The sequence below is a fragment of the Kogia breviceps genome, chromosome 1 (assembly GCF_026419965.1).
Source record: "Kogia breviceps isolate mKogBre1 chromosome 1, mKogBre1 haplotype 1, whole genome shotgun sequence".
Classification (NCBI taxonomy): Eukaryota; Metazoa; Chordata; class Mammalia; order Artiodactyla; family Physeteridae; genus Kogia; species Kogia breviceps.
In genome coordinates this window covers 126,815,779-126,839,372 of record NC_081310.1, presented here as the reverse complement: position 1 = coordinate 126,839,372, position 23,594 = coordinate 126,815,779, and the positions used below count along the sequence as shown (strand labels likewise).

Below are 23,594 nucleotides of genomic sequence, written 5' to 3'. Positions count from 1 at the left end.
ATTTTCGCTGTTTGATATTGCGTGGAGATGGGAGGTCTCTTTTGGACCAGTGTCCTGAGGTTGGTTCTCCCACCTCAGAGACACAGCCCTGGTGCTTGGCTGGGCCGCCAAGAGCCTTTAATCCACACAGCTCAAAATAAAAAGGAGAAAAAATGGAAAGGAAAGAAAAGGAAGCAAGGAAAGAAGGAAGGAGGGAGGGAGGGAAGGAAGGAAGGATGAAAGGAAGGGAGAAAGGAAGGAAGAAGGAAAGAAGAAATGAAGTAAGGGAGAAAGCAAGAAATGAAGGAAGGAAGGACGAGAGGATGAAAGGGAAGAAGGAAGAGAGGGAGGGGGGAAGGAAGGAAGAAAGGAGGGAAGAAAGGAAGGAAGAAAGGAAGAAAGAAAGGGAGAAGACAAAATAAAGTAAGATAAAGTATAGTTATTAAAATAAAAAAAAATTATTAAGAAGAAAAATTTCTATTAAAAAAAACCAGAAAAATGGGTCGGTCTAACCCTAGGACAAATGGTGAAAGCAAAGCTATACAGACAAAATCTCACACAGCAGCACACACATACACACTCACAAAAAGAAAAAAGGGGAAAATAATAGTATACCTTGCTCCCAAAGTCCACCTCCTCAGTTTGGGATGATTCGTTGTCTATTCAGGTTTTCCACAGATGCAGGGTACTTCAAGTTGATTGTGGAGCTTTAATCTGCAGCTTCCGAGGCTGCTGGGAGAGACCTCCCCCTCTCTCTGTTCGCGCAGCTCCTGGGGTTCAGCTTTGGACTTGGCCCCACCTCTGCGTGTAGGTCGTCCGAGGGCGTCTGCCCTTCACTCAGACAGGACGGGTTTAAAGGAGCATCTGATTAGGGGGCTCTGGCTCACTCAGGCTGGTGGAGGGAGTGGCACGGGTGGGGGGGCGAGTCCGCGGCGGCAGAGGCCGACGTGACGCTGCACCGGCCCAAGCCCGGGGAAGCTGTCCCTGGATCCCGGGACCCCGGCAGTGGTGGGCTGCACGGGCTCCCGGGAGGGGCGGTGTGGAGAGTGACCTGTGCTCACACAGAGGCCTCTTTGTGGCGGCAGCAGCAACCTTAGCGTCCCACACCCACCTCTACTGTCTGTGCTGACAGCCACGGCTCGCACCCGTTTCTGGTGCTCCTTTACGAGGAAGCAAAGAGGCAAGAAAAAGTCTCTTGTCTCTTTGCCAGCTCCGTGCACGTTTCTGGGGCTCCTTTAAGCGGCGCGCTTAATTCCCTCTCCTCGCGCACCAGGAAGCAAAGAGGGAAGAAAAGGTCTCTTGCCTCTTCGGCAGCTCCAGACTTCAACTGGACTCCCTCCCGGCCAGCCGTGGTGCACTAACCCCTTCAAGCTGTTTTCACTCTGCCAACTCCAGACCTTTCCCTGGGATCCTACTGAAGCCCGAGCCTCAGCTCCCGGTCCCCGCCCGCTCCGGTTGGGGAGCAGACAATCCTCTCGGGCTGGTGAGTGCCGGTCGGCACCGATCCTCTGCGGGAATCTCTCCGCTTTGCCCTCCGCACACTGTGGCTGCGCTCTCCTCCGCGGCTCCGGAGCTTCCCCCTCCGCCACCCGCAGTCTCCGCCCGTGAAGGGGCTTCTAGTGTGTGGGAATCTTTCCTCCTTCACGGCTCCCTCCCACTGGTGTAGGTCCCGTCCCTATTCTTTGTCTCTGTTTATTCTTTTTTCTTTTGCCCTACCCAGGTACGTGGGGAGTTTCTTGCCTTTTGGGAGGTCTGAGGTCTTCTGCCATTGTTCGGTGGGTGTTCTGTAGGAGAAGTTACACGTGTAGATGTATTTCTGATGTCTCTGTGAGAAGGAAGGAGATCTCCGCCTCTTACTCTTCCACCATCTTTAAGCCGTCCACCAACAAAATCTTTATCTTTCTTTATAGCCTTTGTTTTAAAGTCTATTTTGTCTGATACGTGTATGGTGACCCCCACTTTCTTGTCATTTTTGTTTGCATGAAATATCTTTTTCCATCCCCTCACTTTCAATCTATGTGTGTCCTTTGCACTAAAGTGGGTCTCTTGTAGGCAGCATATTGTAGGCTCTTGTTTTTCTATCCAGTCTCCCACTGTGTCTTTTGATTGGAGCATTTAGTCCATTGACATTTAATGTAATTATTGATAGATATTTATTTATTGTCATTTTAAACCTTGTTTTCCAGTTGATTCTATATTTCATCTTTGTTCCTTTCTTTTTTTTTTTTTTGGTTTGATAATTTCCTTTTATTTTATGCTTGTGTTTTCTTTTTGATTTTTGTGAATCTATTGTATGTTTTCAGTTTGTGGTTACCCTGTTTTTCAAGTATGTTAACCCCTACCTATATCTACTTGCTTTAGATTGATAGTCATGTAGGCTCAAACACATTCCCCAAAAAAAGGAATCTACATTTTCTTACTCTTCTACCCCACGTTTTATGATTTTCATGTTCTCTTTAACATTTTCACATTTACTTTGCTATTCTTTGTGTTTGTCATTGCTTTCACAGAGTTCTTTTTCTTTTTGATCTGTATAGTGGCTTAATTAGTGATTTACTTTCCAGTTGTGATTTTTCTCTTTCCTATGTCTTCTTGCTTCTTTTCTATTTAGAGAAGACCTTTCAATATTTCTTTTAGGATAGCTTTAGTATTGCTGTATTCTTTTGTAGTTTTTGCTTGTCTCAGAAATTCTTTCTCTCTCCTGTTCTAAGTGATAATCTTGCTGGATAGAGTATTCTAAGTTGCAGATTTTTCCCTTTCAAGATTTTGAATATATTTTGCCACTCCCTCTGGCCTGCAGCATTTCTGTAGAGAAATCAGCTGATAGCTTTATTGGGGTTCTCTTGTAATTAACTCTTTGTTTTTCTCTTGCTGCCTTTAGCATTCTCTCTTTAACTTTTGCCATTTTTCTTATAATATGTCTTGGTGTAGGTCTGTTTGGGTTTATCTTGTTTGGGACCCTCTATGCTTCTTGTATCTGGATATCTGTTTCTTTCTTTAGGTTTGGCAAGTATTCAGACATAATTTATTCAAATACATTTTCAATCCCCTTTTCTATTTCTCCTTCTGGAATCCCTCTTATGTGTATACTGGCACACTTTATATTATCCCATAAGTCTCTTATGTTGCTTTCATTTTTTTTTTCATTTGGCTTTCTGTCTACTGTTTTGATTTGGTGACTTCCATTATTCTATATTTCTGATCACTTATTTGTTCTTTTGCATTATTCATTCTGTTATTCACTGTTGTTAGCTCGGCTTTCATCTTGGCAGATGAATTTTATAAGTTTTCTTGGCTCGTCCTTATAGTTTCTAATTACTTTTTACAGTAATCTGCATTTTTGTCAATAGCCTTTCTTAATTCCTTCAGTATTTACATTATCTCCTTTTTGAACTCTGTGTCTGTTTAAATGAAGAGGTCTGTTTCATTGTTCCTTCCTTCAGGGGAATTCTCTAAGTCTTTTAACTGGGAATGGTTCCTCTGCTTCTTCATTTTACTTACATTTCTTTTCCTCTGTGAGTTTAGGAGGAACAATTATCTACTGTAGTCTTGGAAGGCTGTGTATATGCACGCGGAGGTGTCCCTGCATAGCTTTTGTGAGTTTAATATTTTTGGCTGCTTTTATTATGGATGTTTGCTGCCTCTTTCTTCACTGTGTGCTGGCTGTTATCCCCTTGATAATGGCCAGGGACCCGTGCCAGTGGGGGCAGGGACCCATGCCAATGGGGGCAGCAATTGGCACCTGCTCTTGGGTCTCTCAGTGGCGGCAGTGGGTAGTGCGAGCTCCCAGGGCCCGTGCTGGGCAGGGGCAGCAATTGGTGCCTGTTTGTGTGTCTTTCAGCAGCAGCCCGTGGGTGCTCCCAGGATGGTGGGGGCAGCGAATGGTGCCTGCTCCTGGTTCTCTCAGAAGCAGCAATGGCCTGCTTCTGTCTCTGGAGCCTGCGATGGCAGTGGCAGCCCATGCCCACCCCCAGAGCTCACGTTGGTGTTGGTGTTGTCCTTTTGCCTGAGAGCACACGCAGGGAAAGAACCTCCTATGGCGGTCCCGCCCCTCTCCTCCGGTGCCCCCCAACAATGGTGCCTTGCCTCTCTGTTTGGCTTAGGCTTCTTCCGCATACACCCCCAGTTGCCACAGTCTAGCTCCTTGAGGCTGTCTCCACGAAGCCAACCCCAGTTCTCTCCCCTGGTCTGACCTCTGAAGCCCAAGCTTTAGTATCCAGCCCCCGCCCACACCAGTGGACAAGCATCTCAGGCTGGGGAGTGCAGGGCATAGGTACCAATCATCTGTGCAGGTCACTCTCTGTTTTGTCTTCTGCAGACTGGTTGCTGTATTCTCCTCCAAGGCTCTGAAGCTCCCCCTCTGTCCAGGCTCATCTCCCTGCCACTGAGGGGACCTCCCAGGGTGCAGGAACCTTTCCTCTTTCATAGCTCCCTCCCTAGGGTACAAGTCCTGTCTTGATTCCTTTCTCTTTTTTTTGCTTTGCTTTTGTCCTTCCCAGTTACATGGAGATTTCTTTGCCCTTTTAGAAGTCTGAGGTCCTCTGCCAGTGTTCAGTAGGTGTTCTTTGTGAATTGTTCCACATGTTGATGTATTTTTGATGTATTTGTGGGAGGAGGTGAGCTCCATGCCCTACTCTTTCGCCATCTGGATTGCTGTCCTGTAATGTTTGCCATTTAAATTATGGTATGTCTTGATGTAGGTGTGTTTGGGTTTATCTTGTTTGGGACCCTCTGTACTTCCTGTACCTGGATATCTGTTTCTTTCTTTAGATTTGGGAAGTTGTAGCCATAATTTCTTCAAATATATCTTCAGTCCCTTTTTCTCTTTCTTCTGCTTCTAGGATCCCTATTATGCATTGACTGGCATGCTTTATATTATCCCATAGGTCTCTCATATTGCTTTCTTTTTTTTTTTTTTTCATTTGGGTTTCTTTCTGCTGTTCTAATTGGGTGATTTCCATTGTTCTATCTTCCACGTCACTTATTTGTTCTGCATTATTCATTCTGCTATTTGTTGCCTTTATTTTAGTTTTTGTCTCTGCAAATGAATTTTATAAGTTTTATTGGCTCCACCTTATAGCTTCTGGTTACTTTTTACAGTAATCTGCATTTCTGTTGATGGCCTTTCTTAATTCCTTCAGTATTTTCATTATCTCCTTTTTGAACTCTGTGTCTGTTTAAATGAAGAGGTCTGTTTCATTGTTCTTTCAGGGGAATTCTCTTGATCTTTTAATTGGGAGTGGTTCATCTGCTTCTTAGAAGTATATAAATATTTATATTTCTCTTGCACTGAGTTTAGGAGAAACACTTACCTACTGGGGTCTTAGAGGGCTATTTTATGTGGCAACATCCCTCCGTAGCCTGTGTGAGTTTACTGTTTTTGTGTGTGTGAGGACTGTTTTTCGTATGGATGCTGCTGCCTCTTTCCTCAGTGTATGCTGGTCGTTATCCCTGGATAAGAGGTGTGACTGGTGTTGTGATGACTAGAGCCTGCACTGGATATTGAGCGGGACCTCCTCTTTGCTCTGTGGTTGTCACTGCCCTGTCAGGGGCAGGGTCTGCTCTCTAGTTGTTGGAGTAGAAGCCCCCAGATACATTTCTGAGCTATGTTTCTGATCTGCAGTGTGAGGTAGGTGGGATTAGAGTACTTCCACTAACAGAGGAGCTGCTGAGTATTCCTCCACCAGAGCTGTTCACCAGTGAGTATCCTCTGCTGTGTCACCTTTCACCTGTTGTGTGGGCTCACAGAGGACACTGTTGTTGGACTGCCATTGGCTCTGCCTCAACTGTGGAAATTCTGGCAATCAGCCCTGGTGTCTTTCAGGCGTTGTTTTCACAAGGCCACTAGCACAGATCCACTGAAGTCAGGTCCCAGGACTGTAGTAGTTGTGCACGTGGACCTGCTTTGGGAGCTATGGAAGCAGCTGAGACCCTGGCCTGGCCCAGCCCCCGTGTGCACATGCCCACAAAGCCCACAGTTGCGAAGGCCAGACTTGTCCGAGCCGCAAGAGCACCCATTGTCTGTTCAGATGTCCCACAGGTGCTGAATTTACAAAGCTGGTGGCAGAGGTGTAAATCCATGGCTCATGCAGCCACAGGAAGAGATTTCAGCCCTGCATCCTAAGTTGCACAGCTCAGCTCTAGTTTCAGCTTCACGTCTGCATGTGGGCAACCTGCTGGTGTCTGCTCCCAGGGCCTGCTGAGGCAGCGAGGTAGCGCAAGGCGTGGGAGCCGGCTGAGGTGGTGGCTGGGGTGCACTCCCTTGGAGCCCATGGAGGCGGGAGCCAGCACATAGAGAAAGAGGCTGTAATGGCAGCCCCACCCCTCCCTTTGCACGCCACTTAACAATGGCACTTCGCTTCTGTGGCAGGCTTGCGCTTCTTACGTGAATACTCCCAGTTGCGGCTGTACCACACTCCAGACCCTTCAGGCTGTCTCTGCGCAGCCAGCATCCACCCTCTCCCCGTGTCTATCCTCTAAATCCCGAGTTCCAGCACCCGCCCCTGCCCATACTAGCAGATGCGCGTCTCAGATTGGGGCGTTCAGGGCAGTGGCACGGACTTGTCTGTGTAGGTCTGTAGGTCTCTCTCTCGTCTGCCTGACACAAACTGGTTGTTGCGGCCTCCTCTGAACCTCTGAAGTTTCTTTTCTGTCGTGGCTGATCTCCCCGCTGGTGAGGGGGCTTCCCAGGGTGTGGGAACTTCTCTCCTTTCAGCTCCCTCCCAGGGGCACAGGTCCCATCTCGCTTCCTCTTTTTTTTTTTTTTTTCCTTCTGTCCCTCCCAGTTACCTGGAGCTCTTTCTTGTCCTTTCAGGTGTTTGAGGTCTTCTGCTATTGTTCACTAGGTGTTCTTTGAGAATTGTTACTTTTGTAGATGTATTTTTGATGTATTTATGGGAGGTGGTAAGTTCTCCGTCCTACTACTCTGCCATCTTGAGCCCCTAAAGTTTTTTCTTTTCTAATGGATGAGGGAGATCTTTATCCCTTAATGAAGAATGTCTTTTTCATGAAACTGGATTTCCAGTGTTTGCTTCAAGAAGTGAGATGTTTTCTTGATTCCAACTCTAAATTTGTCCTGAACTAGATACCCAGCAAAATCAAATTATTTTTAGTGGATGGTCAGTGAGATTATTTTTTGTACTCGTGTGCAGTCCTAAAATTTCCCCGCTAGGTACAGCCAAGATGATAGTTTGGACTCCCTGCCAGTTACTCTTCTCTACAGAGGTGCCATTTTTCTAATTTGGCTTTGACTTATTCCAGGACTCTGAATCCAGAGCACACAGATCACATAATTGTGTACCTATGCTTAGGTGACAATGACTTCATCGTACTTACCATAGCCAGTTACTGTGTAGGTCATAGTGAAAAGTTATGCTTTAATAGGACAGAGCACTATACATTGAAGGCTTAGCTTACACTTATTTTTGAAACTGCTAGTCTTGTGTGAGAGGGCCAGACTCACACATTTTGGTCAGAAAGTGAGGTTTGCCAGAGTGCCTGCTTCCAAACACGTGTCCCTACTGCTTAAATCATTTCTTTGCCATTAGTGGTATTCGCTCTCTTTGCTTATTGCAAAGTTACCAAATGAGAAAACCACCTTTTTGCTTCCTACAGAAAGAACTACATTTCTGTTTCATTCCAGGTAAGAGTGTGATGCTTCATTTTATGTGTCAGTTTGACTGGTTACAGGGTGACCAGGTTAAAATTTATTTCTGGGTGTGTCTGACAGGGTGTTTCTGGATGAGAGTAGGATTTCAACCAGTAGACTCGGTAAAGTAAAATGCTGCCTCCATGTGTGTGGGCATCACCCAGTCCGTGGAAGGCCTGAGTAGAAATGGCAAAGGAAGGAGGAATTTGCCCCTCTTTGCTTTCTGTCTGCATGCTTGAGTTGGTACATCTCATCTTCTCTAGCCCCCAGACTGGGTTTTAAACCATTGGTTCTCAGCCCTTCAGACTTAAATGAATTACCCCACTGGCTTTCCTGGGTTTCTAGCTTGCAGGTGGTGGGACATCTCAGCTTCCAGAATCATGTGAGCCAATTCATCATAATAAATCTCCATATATATAATTAATATATTAACTTTAATATAATTTTAATTACAATTTATGTATTTAATATATTAATATTAAATATAGTGTATATTTAAAACATATATTTATATGTTTTATTATATAATGTTATATGTATATTATTATATATATTAAATCTATATCTTTTTTTTTTTTTTTTTTTTCGTTTTTGCTGTACGTGGGCCTCTCACTGCTGTGGCCTCTCCCGTTGCGGAGCACAGGTTCTGGACACGCAGGCCCAGCGGCCGTGGCTCACGGGCCCAGCCGCTCTGCATGTGGGATCTTCCCAGACCGGGGCACAAACCCGTGTCCCCTGCATCGGCAGGCGGGCTCTCAACCACTGCGCCACCAGGGAAGCCCAAATCTATATCTTTATATCTGTCTAGTCATCTCTCATCAATTTATCTGTTAACTTTCATTTGTCTGTCTCTCCTACTGTTTCTGTTTCTCTGGAGAACCCTAACTAATATAGATTTTTACTTTTATTGTCCTCATTTTACAGTGAAGAAACTGGGGCAATGAAGAACATAGCTTACCCTCAGAGTACTCTTAAAACACCAGACTATACTGTGTATAAATAAGTTGATTAAAATTTGCTTTAAATTTAATTTCAGGAACAAAACAAACACAAAGGAATTTCTGTTTTATATATATTTCCTAAATGATACCTAGGGAAATCATTTATGTCTCTGATATAAGTTTTTTTTTGGGGGGAGGTAAACAGAAGGTATAGCATATAAACTGAAACTAGAGTATAAACTATGGGTTCTTTCATTTAGAATCAGTCTTGGCTCCTTTTAAAAAACATTTGTGTTTCTCAAGCAGGAAATCAGACATCTTTGCCATAGCCCCATTTAAAAAATTGTGGTAAAGTATACCACAATTGGTCATTTTAATCATTTTAAGTGTATAATTCAGTTGCATTAAGTGTATTCATATTGATGAGCAACCATCATTACCACCCATCTCCAGAACTTTGTAATCATTCCAAACAGAAACTCTGTATTCATAAAAAAACAATTCCTCATTCCTACCCCACTCAGCCTCTGGTAACCTCTATTGTATTTTCTGTTTATGAATTTGTCTATTCTTGGTACTTCCTATAAGTGGAATCATACAGTATTTTCCCTTTTGGTCTGGCTTATTTCACATAGCATAATGTTTTCAAGGTACATCAATGTTGGAGCATATATCAGAATTTCATTCCTTTTTAAGGATGAATAGTAGCCCACTGTATGTACCTACCATATTTTATCATTTCATCTGTTGATGCACATTGGGGTTGTTTCTACCTTTTGGCTCTTCTGAATAATACCTCTGTGAACACTGGTATACAAATATCTGTTTGAGTCCCTTCTTTCAATTCTTTTGGGTATATATGTGAAGTAGAATTACTGGGTTTTATATGGTAATTCTATCTTTAACTTTTGAGGAACTGCCAAACTGTTTTCCACAGTGGCTATACCATAATACATTCCCACCAGCAATGTATAAGGGTTCCAATTTCTCCATATCTTCACCAGCACTTGTTATTTTCCTCTTTTGGGGGGATGGTAATAGCCATCTTAATGGGTACAAAGTGGTATCTAACTATGGTTTTGATTTGTACCTAATGACTAGTGATGTTAAGCATCTTTTCATTTTTGGCCATTGTATATCTTCTTCAGAGAAATGTCTGTTAAGTCTTTTGCCCTTATTTATTTATTTATTATTTTGGCTGCACGGGGTCTTAGTTGTGGCACACGGGACTTTCGTTGCGGCATGCGGACTCTTAGTGTGGCATGCATGTGGGATCTATTTCCCCGACCAGGGATCGAACCCAGGCCCCCTGAATTGGGTGAGTGGAGTCTTACCCACAGGACCACCAGGGAAGTCCCTTGCCCTTTTTTTTGCGGTACGTGGGCCTCTCACTGTTGTGGCCTCTCCTGTTGCGGAGCACAGGCTCCAGACGTGCAGGCTCAGCGGCCATGGCTCACGGGCCCAGCCGCTTCTCCCAGACCAGGGCACGAACCCATGTCCCCTGCATCGGCAGGTGGATTCTCAACCACTGCGCCACCAGGGAAGCCCTCCTTGCCCATTTTTAAATTGGGATGCTTGGGGGTTTTTTTGTTTGTTTTTTGTGTGGGGTTTTTAGAGTTCTTCATATATTTTGGATATTAATCCCTTATTGAACATAAAATATGCAAATATTTTCTCCCATTCAGTGTGATGTCTTTTCACTCTCTTGATAGTGTCCTTTGATGCACAGAAGTTTTAAATTTTGCTGTAGTCCAATTTATTGTTTTCATTTGTTGAATGTCCTTTTGGTGTCAGCTCCAAGAAATCATTGCCAAATCTAATGTCATGAAGCCTTTCATCTAAGTTTTCTTTTAAGAGAGTTTTATAGTTTTACCTCTTACATTTAGGACTTTGATCCATTTTAAGTTATTTTTTTAAATTTTGATATTATTCCAAATGTGGGTTACAGTAATAGTTTTCATCATTTTGAGTCAATTTTTGTATATGATGTAAGATAAGGGTCCAACTTCATTCTTTTGCATGTGGATATCCAGTTTTCCCAGAACTATTTGTTGAAAAATCTGTCCATTTTCCACTGAATGACTGGTCTTGGCACCCTTGTTGGAAATCAGTTGACCATATATGAGAGAGTTTATTTCTGTGCCATGACCTCATTTTGTACAAGTAGGAAATAGGCCCTATAGTCCTTTTATAGGTATGCAATAGATACTTTCTGGTAATGTAATATATATAGTACAGAAGGTCTATGCCAGAGGGCTATCATATATAATAAAAGGATATGGTAAAAAAAGAAGAAAAACAAATACCACCAAAAAAGATTTTAAAGCACATTTTTATTATAGATAGATAGGCAAGTGTGGTTTGCTGTGGCTAATAGTATGTTTATAATGGATGTACATGCTTTTCTATATACCAAAAGGTATAATATTTTTCTTTTAATACTTAACTAACATTTCTCTGACAACAAGGAAAGTCTGAACTTTACTGAGCCTATTTTAAATAGCAAAGGACTGTTTTTGTTTTCCTGAATGTTACTTTAAAGACTGGTAAATTGAATTCTTTTAAGTAAGTCCCAACACATTAAATTTAAGAACAGTGAAAGAAAATCAATGAATAATTACAAAAACATGTAATTTCTATGAAGCAGAAATATAAAGTTTTTATAATTTAAAACATCAGCAATTTCAAAAGATTTGCTGAATTAATTAGAACTTTACAAAATATATATACACAAAATATCATCACAGATGATCATGGATTTTTAAAAATAGTATATCACAACCCCTAAACTAACCCAAACCTACTACTGGATGTAGCTGGCCTACAATTTTTTACAGCAATTTAAAAAATAAAACAGTTAAACAAACCCTCCCAATTATCTTGTGCTTAAGCACAGGTTACAATGTGCTGGCTTTGATTCTAATATCCACAAAGAGAATTTTAAAATAAAACAAGGACTTCACATAAATAATGTTTTACTTGTTATTAAGTATGTGACCAAACAAATTAAAATAAGTACTAACAACCAAAACATATCTTGATGTAACCAGTACATACACTCTTAAAGAATGACAAAGACAAATAAAGAAATAGTCTATGAAAGCCACTAGCACCTTGTTTTAGAAAGAGCACCAAGCAACACAAAAAGGCAACATGTAAGAGGTAGTGTATCACCGGCTAAGATGTATATGCCCACTGGGGACCTGAATACAGCTTAGTATTTGGGAAAATAAGACATATCAGACTGTGGCTTGCAATTTTTAGACAGAAGCATTGCACGTTTGGGAGCATTAGCCAGTATTGCTCCATAGTGCTTTGCGTCTCCAGCTGTCTAATGGGTACTTTGCTCTCAGACAGTCAAAAAATATAGAATATCCTGAAGAATTCCATGTTTATAAATGTTCAGTTCTAGGAAATTCTCTAAGAAAGCTCAGATCAATATAATTTTTAAAAGAATTAAATACTTATAGTCCTTTAAAAAATGCCTCGTCTCCTTCTTAGGAGGAAGTTTTTTCTTCCTGAGATTCTTTAAGATTTAGCCAATGCTTTATTCCATGCATTTCATAATATCCAATAGTACCTTTCTGTCTATATTTTTCCCTCTGCAGCAATTACCTGGCCAACAGCATGAATTCTGAACTAATTCAGAGACTAGAGAAAGCATACAGAACTGCTTTCAATGTAGTACTTCCGTTCAGTTTTGAGATGAAGAAGTTTTTGTACTTCAATTACTGGAAGTTGATTAGGGTCCTGGGTGTGAAAAAGGAATTTTGCTTTATGCCAGCTGCCATCTTGAATCTGTAAAATAAGAATGAAATGCTTTAATCTGTAATTGTTTCATTAGCAGCAGACAGTGTCCTTCATAGACAATGTAGACTTATTTTAAGGATTAGAAATAATGAACAGAAAGTGCCTAGAACAATGCCTGGCACAGAGTAAATGCTTAAAAAACGGTAACAATTACTATGAATAATTGAAAATATGTGCTTATTCCTTTCTCTAATGGCATTGTGTGTTCTGATTTTTCTTTTGAAGGTTTCTGCTTCTGTTGTCTGTGGATCATTGGACCAGATATGAATTTAAAAACTGCACTATTCCTAATATGAGTAATACCCATCTGCTTTGTGTTCCTTTATTTGGGACTGATGCTTCAGGATGGGCATTTTTCTTGGATGAAAGGGAATGAGCTAGCTCAACTTCTCTGTACTTTAGGCAGGAAATAAGCAGAATCACTTCAGTAGAAGTAAATTATAATTACATTGAATCATCTTTTAGGTTTCTTTTTTTCCATTCTGTGGTTACTGTTTATATAGTTTCTTTCATTCCTCTCTTCCTTTCCTTCTAGGCCTTTCTGTTTCTCTTTATTACTGTATGCTCTTTTGTTTCTGGTAAATTCTATTATGGATCAAAAACTATTATATGATTGAGATTCAAGAAGACAAAATAGAGAAACACAGTTGATTAGTTTTGTGAAGCTTTTTATACAGGAGTTAATTCATTTACTCATTCACAGAATTATCATGGTATAAATTTTAAAGTTTGAAGGAGCTTTAGAAATTATCTAAACTATAAATTCCATTTTATGTTAAGGCAATTGAAGCTCACAGAAGATAAATTACCAAAGTCATAAGCTTGGTGTAATAACTAGAATAGAGTACCCTGTGTAAGACACTGTCAGATTAACTTCATTAAATCTCAAACAATATGTGTTGAACACTAAGTACCTTTGGCACAATTGAATAAGATGTAATCCTCCATTTCCTTACAGTGCTTGGAAAATATAAAGATGAATAAATTAATTCTGGCTTCTGAATTCTAACAACTTATAAATTTAGTTGGGGAGAGGAGAAACAAACAGCCATGATACAAGACTGTATATGATAAATGCAACGTAAATAATATGGACAATGAGTGCAAAGTCCCTCATTTCCAACTGGAGGTGTCAGGGAAAGCTTTGTGAATTCAGAATTAAAGATGGGCCTTAAAGTTTGCCTACAATTTCCACTTGGTTAGAGGGGTAGAGAACGGCACTTCAGAGAAAGGGAATGACCTGAATAGAAAAAAACAAAACAGTTGGAAAAGTAGAATGTGGTTGTGAAAATAAGCCTGGCATGCGGTTTAAGTGCACAGATTTTGACTTGGAACAGATTTTGATAGAAGCCAAAGTACAGCTATTCTCTTCACATATAAAATGGGAAGAATAAAAACCTACCTCACAGTATTGTGTGGATTAAATGAGTCTTCAATTAAAAGTCCCTAGCAGTGTAGCATGGCATTGACTTTGGAACTGTACACACCTGGGGTTGATTTCTTGCTCCTCTGCTAATTAGCTGTATGACCTTGAACAAGTTACTTAACCTCTGTGGCTTCACTTTCTTACCTATAAAATGATACTAATAGGGGGCTTCCCTGGTGGCGCAGTGGTTGAGAATCCGCCTGCCGATGCAGGGGACACGGGTTCGTGCCCCGGTCTGGGAAGATCCCACATGCTGTGGAGCGGCTGGGCCCGTGAGCCATGGCCACTGAGCCTGTGCATCCGGAGCCTGCGCTCCGCAAAGGGAGAGGCCACAACAGTGAGAGGCCCGTGTACCACAAAAAAAAAAAAAAAAAAAAAAAAAAAAAAATGATACTAATAGGAACTTCCTCACAAAGCATAATTAAATAATGTATGCAGTACATGGTACCTGTCATCTAATAAGTCTCCAATAATTAGTAGTAGGAATTGTTGTTTTTGTTGTTATTATAAATAGATCAGGTGGACCACACTTTAGGGTACACAGTCAGTGAAAGATAGAAGGCCTGACTATTCTAACTGCTGAATAAAGAGCTGATAAGTTTTGATTGTGTCTCAGAAATAGTAGTGAGTCACTAAAAGTTTCGGGACAAAATTGTGAAAGTTAAATTAATTTGTTGGTAATATTGATCTCTTCCCCTATAGAGAGTGAGCTGTATACTTCTGTTTGCTTCCGATTTTTCAAATACCCAAGAGCTGTTTATCGGAAAATGAAATGTGAAAAAGTAAAGCACCCTAGAAATGGTAAGAGACCTTAAATCATGGGCTTCATAGTACACCAGAACAGGAAACCAAGCTACTTAAAGAAATTAGGATGTATGTAAAGTGGAAAACCCTATACTATATAACAGGAGTCAGCAAACTCTTCTGTAAAGGGTTAGGTAATAAATGTTTTAGGTTTTGTGGGCCATACAGTCTCTGTCGCACTTGCTCAACTCTGCCATCATAGTGTGATAACAGCCCTAGATAATAAACAAACGAATGAGTGTGGCTGTGTTCCAGTAGCATATATGTACAAAGATGAGTGCTGGGCTAGATTTGGTCTGTGGATTATAGTTTGCGACACCTACTCTACAACATAATGTTTTAAAATTATAGACTCTTCACTATTATTTAATTTTAATAGGAAAAATGGGCTATGATTCAAATACAGATTTGTAGGGTTAGTCAATCTGCCATTATGCCCATTATTTGGTAACAAGTATAGGGAATGACAAAATGAAGTAAAGCTGACTTGCCTCTATAACCTGCCTTCCATGAAGTAATGAGATGCAGAATCACAGTGGTAAAAATATAGGAAAGAAATCATTTGTCTATATGCCCTATCTGCCATCTATCTATCCATCCATCCATTGATGTATGATATAATTATTTCATATGGGGAATAAAAATTAAATTTATGTATTAACACCTGTTTTGCATATAAAACTTCATGGATGAACAACGGGTGTGACAAAAGTTGATATGATATAAGCAAATAATTGATTCTGAAAAATGTACGGTTATTACACATCAGGCACATTAAAACTTACTACCCTTCTGTATCTGCAGTTTGCAATTAAAGTCTTACTCATATTAATTTTATATAGTTTTATCAATTTTACGTTAGTTATATTGAACAATTCTACAAGTGCCATTCCCTTACCTTGCAGTCATCTGAAAGCACTTTAGGTTCAAGTAGAGTGTTTTCTTCGAAAATCTGGCTGTTCCATCCCTTGAAACCAATAGTCAATCCTGAGCCACTTGTCTGAGCAGTTGTCCACACTGGAGTGTTTAGACAATGAATGGTGATGATATGGGTGGCTTCTGAGCTCAGTAAATGAAGGAAGTTCATCTGGACTTTTCCGACTCCAAACTCCAACTAATGTCATTGAAACAATATGCAAGTTATAAGATATGGCAATTGAAAGACGTACAGTTTGGGGAAACCTGAAGAAAGTCCTTGACAGGCCAGGGGTGGGGCAGGGGGGAATCCCTGATTTATAGCATTTTCTGATTTCCACCCCTATGGTGGGAGTTGTAAATACTCCCACCATGGCTGGTTTTAGGCTATCAAGGTAGTGTCATTAAATATGGAGTTGGCAAGAGACATTAATAATAGCTCTCCTGAGCAGTATGAGCTGGCTTTAGCATACTACTAGGCTACTAGATACGAACAACGAAAAGGGGAGATACTTTGCGTAATGTTATTTAAGATGCATTAATAATTTGTTATTGATTATTGCTTGTCTATACTTTCATTTGAAGATTTATTTTTGAGTTTCCAAAGATAAGTTAAAAGTTGTAGTAATAAATTGATTAATTTTAACTATGAGAGCCTTTACAGACAAAGACAGAATCTTAGTCTTTGTGTTGCCAGCCCCTAATGCAGTTCCAGTCATACAGTGAGTCATCAGTAAATGTTTATTGCATGAATGAATGAATGCATGAACAAGTATTTACTAATAAAGTGAACGATATAGGGCAACACTGGAGCAAGGAAGTATGACTGCACATTTTCTAGGCTTGAACAAGGAAGCAGATTTTTCTATAGCTTTAGCCATCATCATCATCATCATTATTATTTTAGCATTATTCAAGCATGGGGATGGTCATAACATAAATGAGTAGAAGTAGTTCCTACTGAGGAATTTATGTTAATCTCCAAACACAGAATCAGAGAAATATCAGTTATGAGGTAACAGAGAAGGAAAAAAACATAAAATGACAACAAAAAAGCAAAACTTCAGGGAAAGAGAGGAAAGGCAAAGGAAGAGTATAAGGATGAAAACATGGAAGGATCATCATGAGGAATATTAGAGCTGAAGTAATTCAAATTCCTTCATTTTGCAGATGAGAACCACAAACCTGGGAAGTATGTAGCCTTCCTGAGCTTTAGTCCCTCGGTTGGTAAAGCTGGGTATAACCCCAACATGACAGGGTTGTTATGAGGCTTTGAGGTGCCCACTGTCATTTAGCTACTAGCACAGCACCCGGCACAGAGTGGGCTCTCTGGTGGCTCACAGCATCATTCCCCAGGTTTGTTGAGGAAAAGAAATTAGAATCCAGTTTCCAGATTCCAAGTCTACTGTTCTTTCCACTACCTGCGCAGTCTTTCTCAGGTTGAGTTTATGGATGGGAGAGATGGGAGAATTGATTCAGCCAAGGAAAGAATTGGAGTGCAGCTCGTTCACTTGATCCTGTCTTCTTTGCACACCAGTCTCCCCCTTTCTTCCATGATAATCCAAATAAAAATCCTGGGCTAAACCCAGGGGGCTGAGGATGATCGTGCCTAGTTTGGAAGCGGGACGATCATGCTGCTCATTAGTTACACAGATTCCACAGGAACTTAAGAATCCTCCCCTCCTCTGCTTTGGGTAACAGTGGTGAATGGCTATTGAGATGAGCTGGTGAAACATCCTAGTTAATGAAGGGGGGAGCGTTTTAGGAGGAGAGGGCAGTCTAATGATGAAGCAGCTGGAGGGACGGACACACTGCATATTTTAGCTGCTGCCTTTCAGTGGTGGACAGAACACACAATAGGTCCGTATATCAGTTCTTTGTCAATGAGAAAAGTTCTTGGGAGGGCCAAGGTAGTTTAACCAGAAATGCAGTTTTAGTTTCTTCAGTATATGTTGTAGGTAGAACTAAGCTTTAGGGTTTAGAAATGCTTGTTATAATATCCAGTGTTACATACCAAACTAACTTTCGTTCATTCTAAACATTTGGTTTATAGAACTATACTTGTAAGAAGTTTTAAATACTATCCAGTGGATGTTTAGGAGAGGTTATTTTTGTGCCCAGTCACCAAAAATAGCAAGCTTTGTGGTGAAATGCCTCTTTTAATCATTATGATGTCTTTTTCAGTAAAACTTAAGGTAACTGATTACTGAGAACAAACACTGCAGCTGTTTGGGAATTTTCTAATGAATGCATGTGCATAAAAACATATGTTTTACATTTTTAAAAGGAATTTAAAAAGCATAGTCGGTAGAGTAAGCCAAGCTAAGCCAGTCATAAAAATACATAATCAGGGCTTCCCTGGTGGCGCAGTGGTTGAGAATCCGCCTGCCGATGCAGGAGACACGGGTTCGTGCCCTGGTCCGGGAAGATCCCACATGCCGCGGAGCAACTGAGCCCGTGAGCCATGGCCGCTGGGCCTGCGCGTCCGGAGCCTGTGCTCCGCAACGGGAGAGGCCACAACAGTGAAAGGCCCGCATACCGCAAAAAAAAAAAAAAAAAAAAAAAAAAAATACATAATCAAAATGTCAAGATTTAACAGGATTATTTAAAAAAAAAAAATTTCTTCCTCATATATGGTAGAGAATATCTTGCTTCCATTCATAAAATTCATAATTATTTAAAATGAAAGAAGTTTAAAAATCACTGTTTACTGATAGTGGGCAAGTACTAAATTCAAAACATACCTTTGTCACAGAGACAGGAGATAAACATGTCTGACCACCAGCACTGAAATTGCAGAAAACCTCAATGGCATCTGAAGGGCATCCAAGATTTGGATCAATCCAGTATTTTCCTATTAATTTATCGCAAAACATAAAGATATTTAAATGCCATGCTAAAATATATTTGAACTATCCTTACAAATTATCATGATACTTTCAATATATTTTTCATGCTTTTTCCTTTTAAAAAACTTAGAAGATTATAAAGATATTTACATTTAGTCAAACAATGAAAGCTGCAAGCATTATGTAAAACCAATACTGAAAATACTGTATTTTTCACATACCTATCAATTTAAGGGCATTTTATTATTTTAATAAAAAATAACCGAATGGCTGAATCTGTTGCTTCATTCTATAGATAAGTGCAGCAACTTAAAGTGAATTGTCTAAAGTTACATAGTTAATAGAAAAGTTGAAATTAATATAGGGTATGTGTGTATTTTTGTTCTATGTCATTACAGAGCTTAAAAATGAATATATATATTTAAAAAACAGAAACAACTTCTTCAGTCTCCCCGAGGAAAAACATATCTTTATGTGTAATATTGATAATTAAAATAAAAGGAATAAACATTTTTTGTTTCCAGAAGAAAAATGTGCAATTAAATGGTTATTTTTGTGCTTTCTTTTCAGATTTGTAAGTGGAAAAAACTGAAATCTCTGCAGCCAGTGTAAGCCTGCCAACCTTTGCCTCCATTGAGTGCCCAGGAGAATCAAATGGTGTGTGAAAGACTTCAAGACATATCCAGACTGAAAAGTACTGGGCTAGCGTCTTAATTCCGGAATAACAGGCTCAGAATACTAAAATAGCACCTTATTCTAAACACAAAGGACAGGAATTTTTGAATGAGATGGCCCTGCCTTCTTGCATTAAAAAGGCAAGACAAACAGTATTTGTAAAATGTCATTTTCTATAATAGGTAGAAATCCTGTTTGTTCCATTCCTATCCCACAGCAAAGATTCCTCCAGCTCATCCTGGGCTTCATTCACCTGTGTATCATTTTAGACTTCCACAACATCCTCGACTATTCTCCCCTCTACTAGTCTACTAATTCTTCAAAGTGAAGACTTGTTGAATTGGTACTTCCAAGAGTAGGGGATTGTTACAGACAGTCCAGATAGCTGGACCCCATCCCCAGAGTTGCTGAATCATTAAATCTGGGATGGGGCTTGAGAATCTGCATCTAATTCTGGTCCACGGACTATATTTGGAGAATCACTGATCTATTGAAATATGGAAGAAAGGGGTGAAAAAGATCCTAATACCACCTCCATCCTGTTTTTTCCCATTTCCTCAGAATGTTGAACATTTTGTAGTTTGTAGAAATTATAGCTGGGTTTTTTTTTTAAAAAAAACCAGGATCTGATCCAGGCTTACAGTCATATCTTGATTCATCATCTCCTCTCAAGAAATAGTTTCCTACTACTATGTGAGTGAATATATTCTTTATAAAACGTTTTCCTTCAAGCAAGGTCTCATTGTTACATGAGGTGGAATGCTTTGAATTCAGGCATTATGTTGTACAATGGTGAACTGGTAGGGGCTTCATATATTTTTCAGGGTATGCTGAGCTACAGATAAAGCACTATACCATAATACATCTTTTATAGGCCTAAATGCTCTAACTCCAAGTTGGCTCTCTCCTGAGAACACTGCTTCCCCTGCAGCTCTTTCAAGTTCTGCCACAGCCTCTACAGCATTGTGCCTGGGTGGGGAAGGGGTCTTTCTTGCTCCTCGTTGCCACGTTCAGACTGTTCTCCCCACTTTCTCCCTAAAAACACTCCATGGTAAAATTGCTGTCATTGCATTATATCACCTGTTACCTCTTCCTGTTGCTACCACCAAATTTATTTCTTTGATGATTCTAGCTTTTGGCTAGCTATCACTTTCAGAAAATCTATTTATAACCTAATTCTTCATTATTTTACATCCACATGGTTGATATTTGCAATACCGACTTCTTAGTGCCTCGAACTCTCTCCCACCAATGTTTTTGTACCCTTCTCCTGTCCTGTTTACTTTAATCATTAACTTACAGGGCCATACCCTACTTTTTGTTATTACCTACAGCTAGATCTCCTCCATGATTTCACCTCTCTTCTCATTCCAGCTTATTCCCTCTAGTGTTCTGACTCTAATAATTCTTTGATCCCATTAGGACCTATCCATTGATACTACCACTTTTTCATTGTCCTTCATAATCTTGTGTTCACTTCTCTTCCTGCCTAGCTTAAAACCCACAGTCCTTTGCTATGATCATTTCCTTAGAGACTTCCTTAACGTTCTTGCCCTGCCTCACTTCATTGTGCTTGTCTTATAAAATCCCAGTCCTGCATAAGTCCAGTGTGTGCCTAATCTGTGCCTGTACCTGCACAACTAAATGTGCCTAGAGAAAAACACAATTATGCTGACTGGCCTCACTTTAAATTCAAATGTTTGAAAGGCTGCCAGACAATACTACTATGTTTCCCTAGTTCATTTCCTCTGTCACTTTCCTAGTTAACCATTTGAAACCTTTTCCTATCCTCTCAAGTTAATTATACCTTTCCTTCATTCTTATTCTTGACTGATAACCTTTCAGTTTCACTGAGACAACTAAAGCAAACTGAAGGAAACTTATATAAGCTCCCATTATGACCTTTACCTATCTATCTGTACTTGCACACATATATTCTGCCTTCTCTCTTATTACTGTGAATAAACCGTGTTCCTAAATAAGGTTTCCCTTGTCCGTTAAACCTTCCATTTCAATTTTTTCCTCTCTTATTTTTTCTTTTGAGTCAGCTTCTGTTGTCTGCTTTTCTGCCAGTTCTCATTCGTGGTGTTTTGTCAACTTGTGTGCTTAGTTATCATTGATTGTGTGCTGGGCACTATATTTGAAAAATTATTTATGGAAATAATTTGAGCCCTAGGATGATACTATCTTTTATAGAAGAGTTTTCTTTGTTTCTATCAGGTATGAGGGGCTACTAGCAGTCTGGAATCATCTTAATCCAAGTTCACAGTTTGAGATTTTCTGAGCAATCTTGATGATGTGAAGCTAGGCTGCAATCTGTACAAATATCTTTTCTTTCAGTTTATTTTTACTCTGAAAGTGGAGCCCTTTGAAAGCCTAAGTCCCCACCTTTTGTGGACTTCAGATTCCAACCTTTGATCCCTATCCCATGAAGCCACCAAAAGCACTACTCAGTTTCTGAACACACCCAGGGCAAAAGTAGCTCTAAGTATGTGTTCATCTCTCTGCTGTCTTTTTCAAAATATTGGCTTGAAAGTCCCTCACTACGTTGTCAGTATTTGATGCTTTTAACTTAATTTTCAAAAAGTTTTGTTAGGCAAATTGAATTACCTGCTTCATTAATGGGAGTGGAAACTCCAGCTCCACCATTTTCTCTTAAACCCTGATACAGTTTTAACTGCTACCATTCCTCTAAACCGCTCTTGCGAAGATCATCAAAGACCTTCCCATTACTAAATCTAGTAGCCTTTCTCAGTCTTCACCTAACTTGACATTGACCCAGTAGCTCCCCTCCTCCTCAGGCAAACATTTCCTTCACTCCACATTCATCTAGTTTTCCTCTTATCTCAGTGATAGCTTCTTCTTAGTCTTCTTCGCTAGTTCTCCCTCAACTCCCTGACCTCTCTAAACATTAGAGAGCTCTAAGGCACAGTTTTTAGAACTCTTTTCTTTATTTATCTGTTCTTTAGGTAGTCTTAAACAGTCTCAGGGCATTGGATACTATTTATATGCAAATGACTTCATAAATTTTACCCCTAGCCAGGACCTCACTCCTGAATAGCCAATGACCTACTTGACATCCTTACTTGAATGCCTAACAGACATCTCAAATTAAATACATCCAGAACTGAACTCTTGATCTTGTCTCCAAACTTGCTTCTCTATCTCTTTTGACAGCAAGTCCACTCTTCTAGTCCCTTAGTCAAAAATCTTAGAGTCATCCTTTATCATTCTATTTCTCTCATAACCCACATCCAAATTTCCAAGAAAAAACTGCTGGCTCTACCTTAAAACATATCCAAAGATTTGACCATTTCTTATCACTTCCCCACCACCAACTCTACTCCAGGCCATCATCATCTCTTACTGGATTATTTCAATAGTCTTCTCAATGTCTCCTTCTACCCTGTCCTCATTATATTTGCAATACAACACCCAGAGTAACATTTTAAAAATTTAAGTCAAGTCACATTATTCCTTTGCTCAGAATCTTCCAGAGGCTTCCCATCTTATCCAGTAAAAGCTGGAGTCTTTTGAGTAATCTATAAGATCCTGTATAATCTGGTTTCTTGACATCCTTCTGACTTCATTTCCTACCATTCTTCCACTTATGCACTTTCTTCCAGTCACCTTGGCCTTCTTGCTAATAGTGGAACGTGCTAAGTACACGCTCAGGTTCAAGAGCCTGTGCGTTTGTTCTTTCTTCCTGGAAAGCTCTTTCCCCAGATTTCCTGTGGCTTGTTCCCTTACCTCCTGATATTGCTCAAATGTCACTTTCTCAGAGATGCTTTATCTACCTACTCTATTTACCACTTCACCCCCCACCCTACTTTATGTCATATCCCCTCTTCCCTGCTATTTTGTGTTTCTCTATTGCACTTACAATCTCCTAGTGATGAAAGTATTTTTGGGCGTAAAGACCTTTCCGATACCTTACAAGCCATACCACTTAGCTATTTCTCCTATGAGGAAGGCAGACCTTGAATTAGATTTCAGTAATTTGTATGTCCTGTAGTGTCTTTGTTCCTTTCAGTTCTATAGAATTGCATTTTTATACCCTCAAATATGGGAAAGAATAAAATTTGAATTATTGTAGGCAGCTATAACTGTAAATATTGTTTTTGTGATAATCTAGGGCAGGAAATATCTATAGAAGTTAAGCATTTTATTAATATAAATAAAATGAATATTTTCACTATACTGTATTCTAGAATGGAAGATGTTTTTGGACAAATGTGTATTTATACATATATATGTATATGTGTATGTGTGTGTGTATAAAATAAAATATGGACTACTATTCATCCAGAATTAAATAACTTATTTTCAAATCAGCATATATGTCATTGTGTGTTAAGACTAGAGTTTTTACCAAAAAATGATAACTACTAATATTGATTGTATAGCTGACCAGATAGACCCAATAGAAATTAAAATTAAATGATATATTGTAGCAGACAGGGTTTCCCCTGCTTATCACCAGATAGTGATGGCTCTTCCACTTGCTTTAAAAACTTTCCTTGATGGTTCTAGTTTTGCACCTCTGG

At 39.9% G+C, this 23,594-nt stretch overlaps 1 protein-coding gene and 1 long non-coding RNA gene across 2 annotated transcripts in view; one reads left to right on the top strand and one right to left on the bottom strand.

Moving 5' to 3' along the window:
• LOC131755355 (uncharacterized) overlaps positions 1-19,066 on the top strand; it is a 72,915-nt gene extending 53,849 nt beyond the window's left edge. Inside the window, exons 2-3 of the long non-coding RNA XR_009335441.2 lie at positions 14,507-14,605; positions 18,943-19,066. This is a non-coding gene — a long non-coding RNA (uncharacterized lncRNA). The remainder of the gene's footprint in view (positions 1-14,506; positions 14,606-18,942) is intronic.
• Positions 11,937-23,594, bottom strand: part of COL24A1 (collagen type XXIV alpha 1 chain) — a 395,634-nt gene continuing 383,976 nt past the window's right edge. Inside the window, exons 58-60 of the mRNA XM_059061755.2 lie at positions 18,268-18,377; positions 15,507-15,722; positions 11,937-12,366 (exon numbers count right to left, since the gene is read on the bottom strand). Coding sequence (XP_058917738.1) covers positions 12,220-12,366; positions 15,507-15,722; positions 18,268-18,377 — 473 coding nt within the window. The 3' untranslated portion in view covers positions 11,937-12,219. The remainder of the gene's footprint in view (positions 12,367-15,506; positions 15,723-18,267; positions 18,378-23,594) is intronic.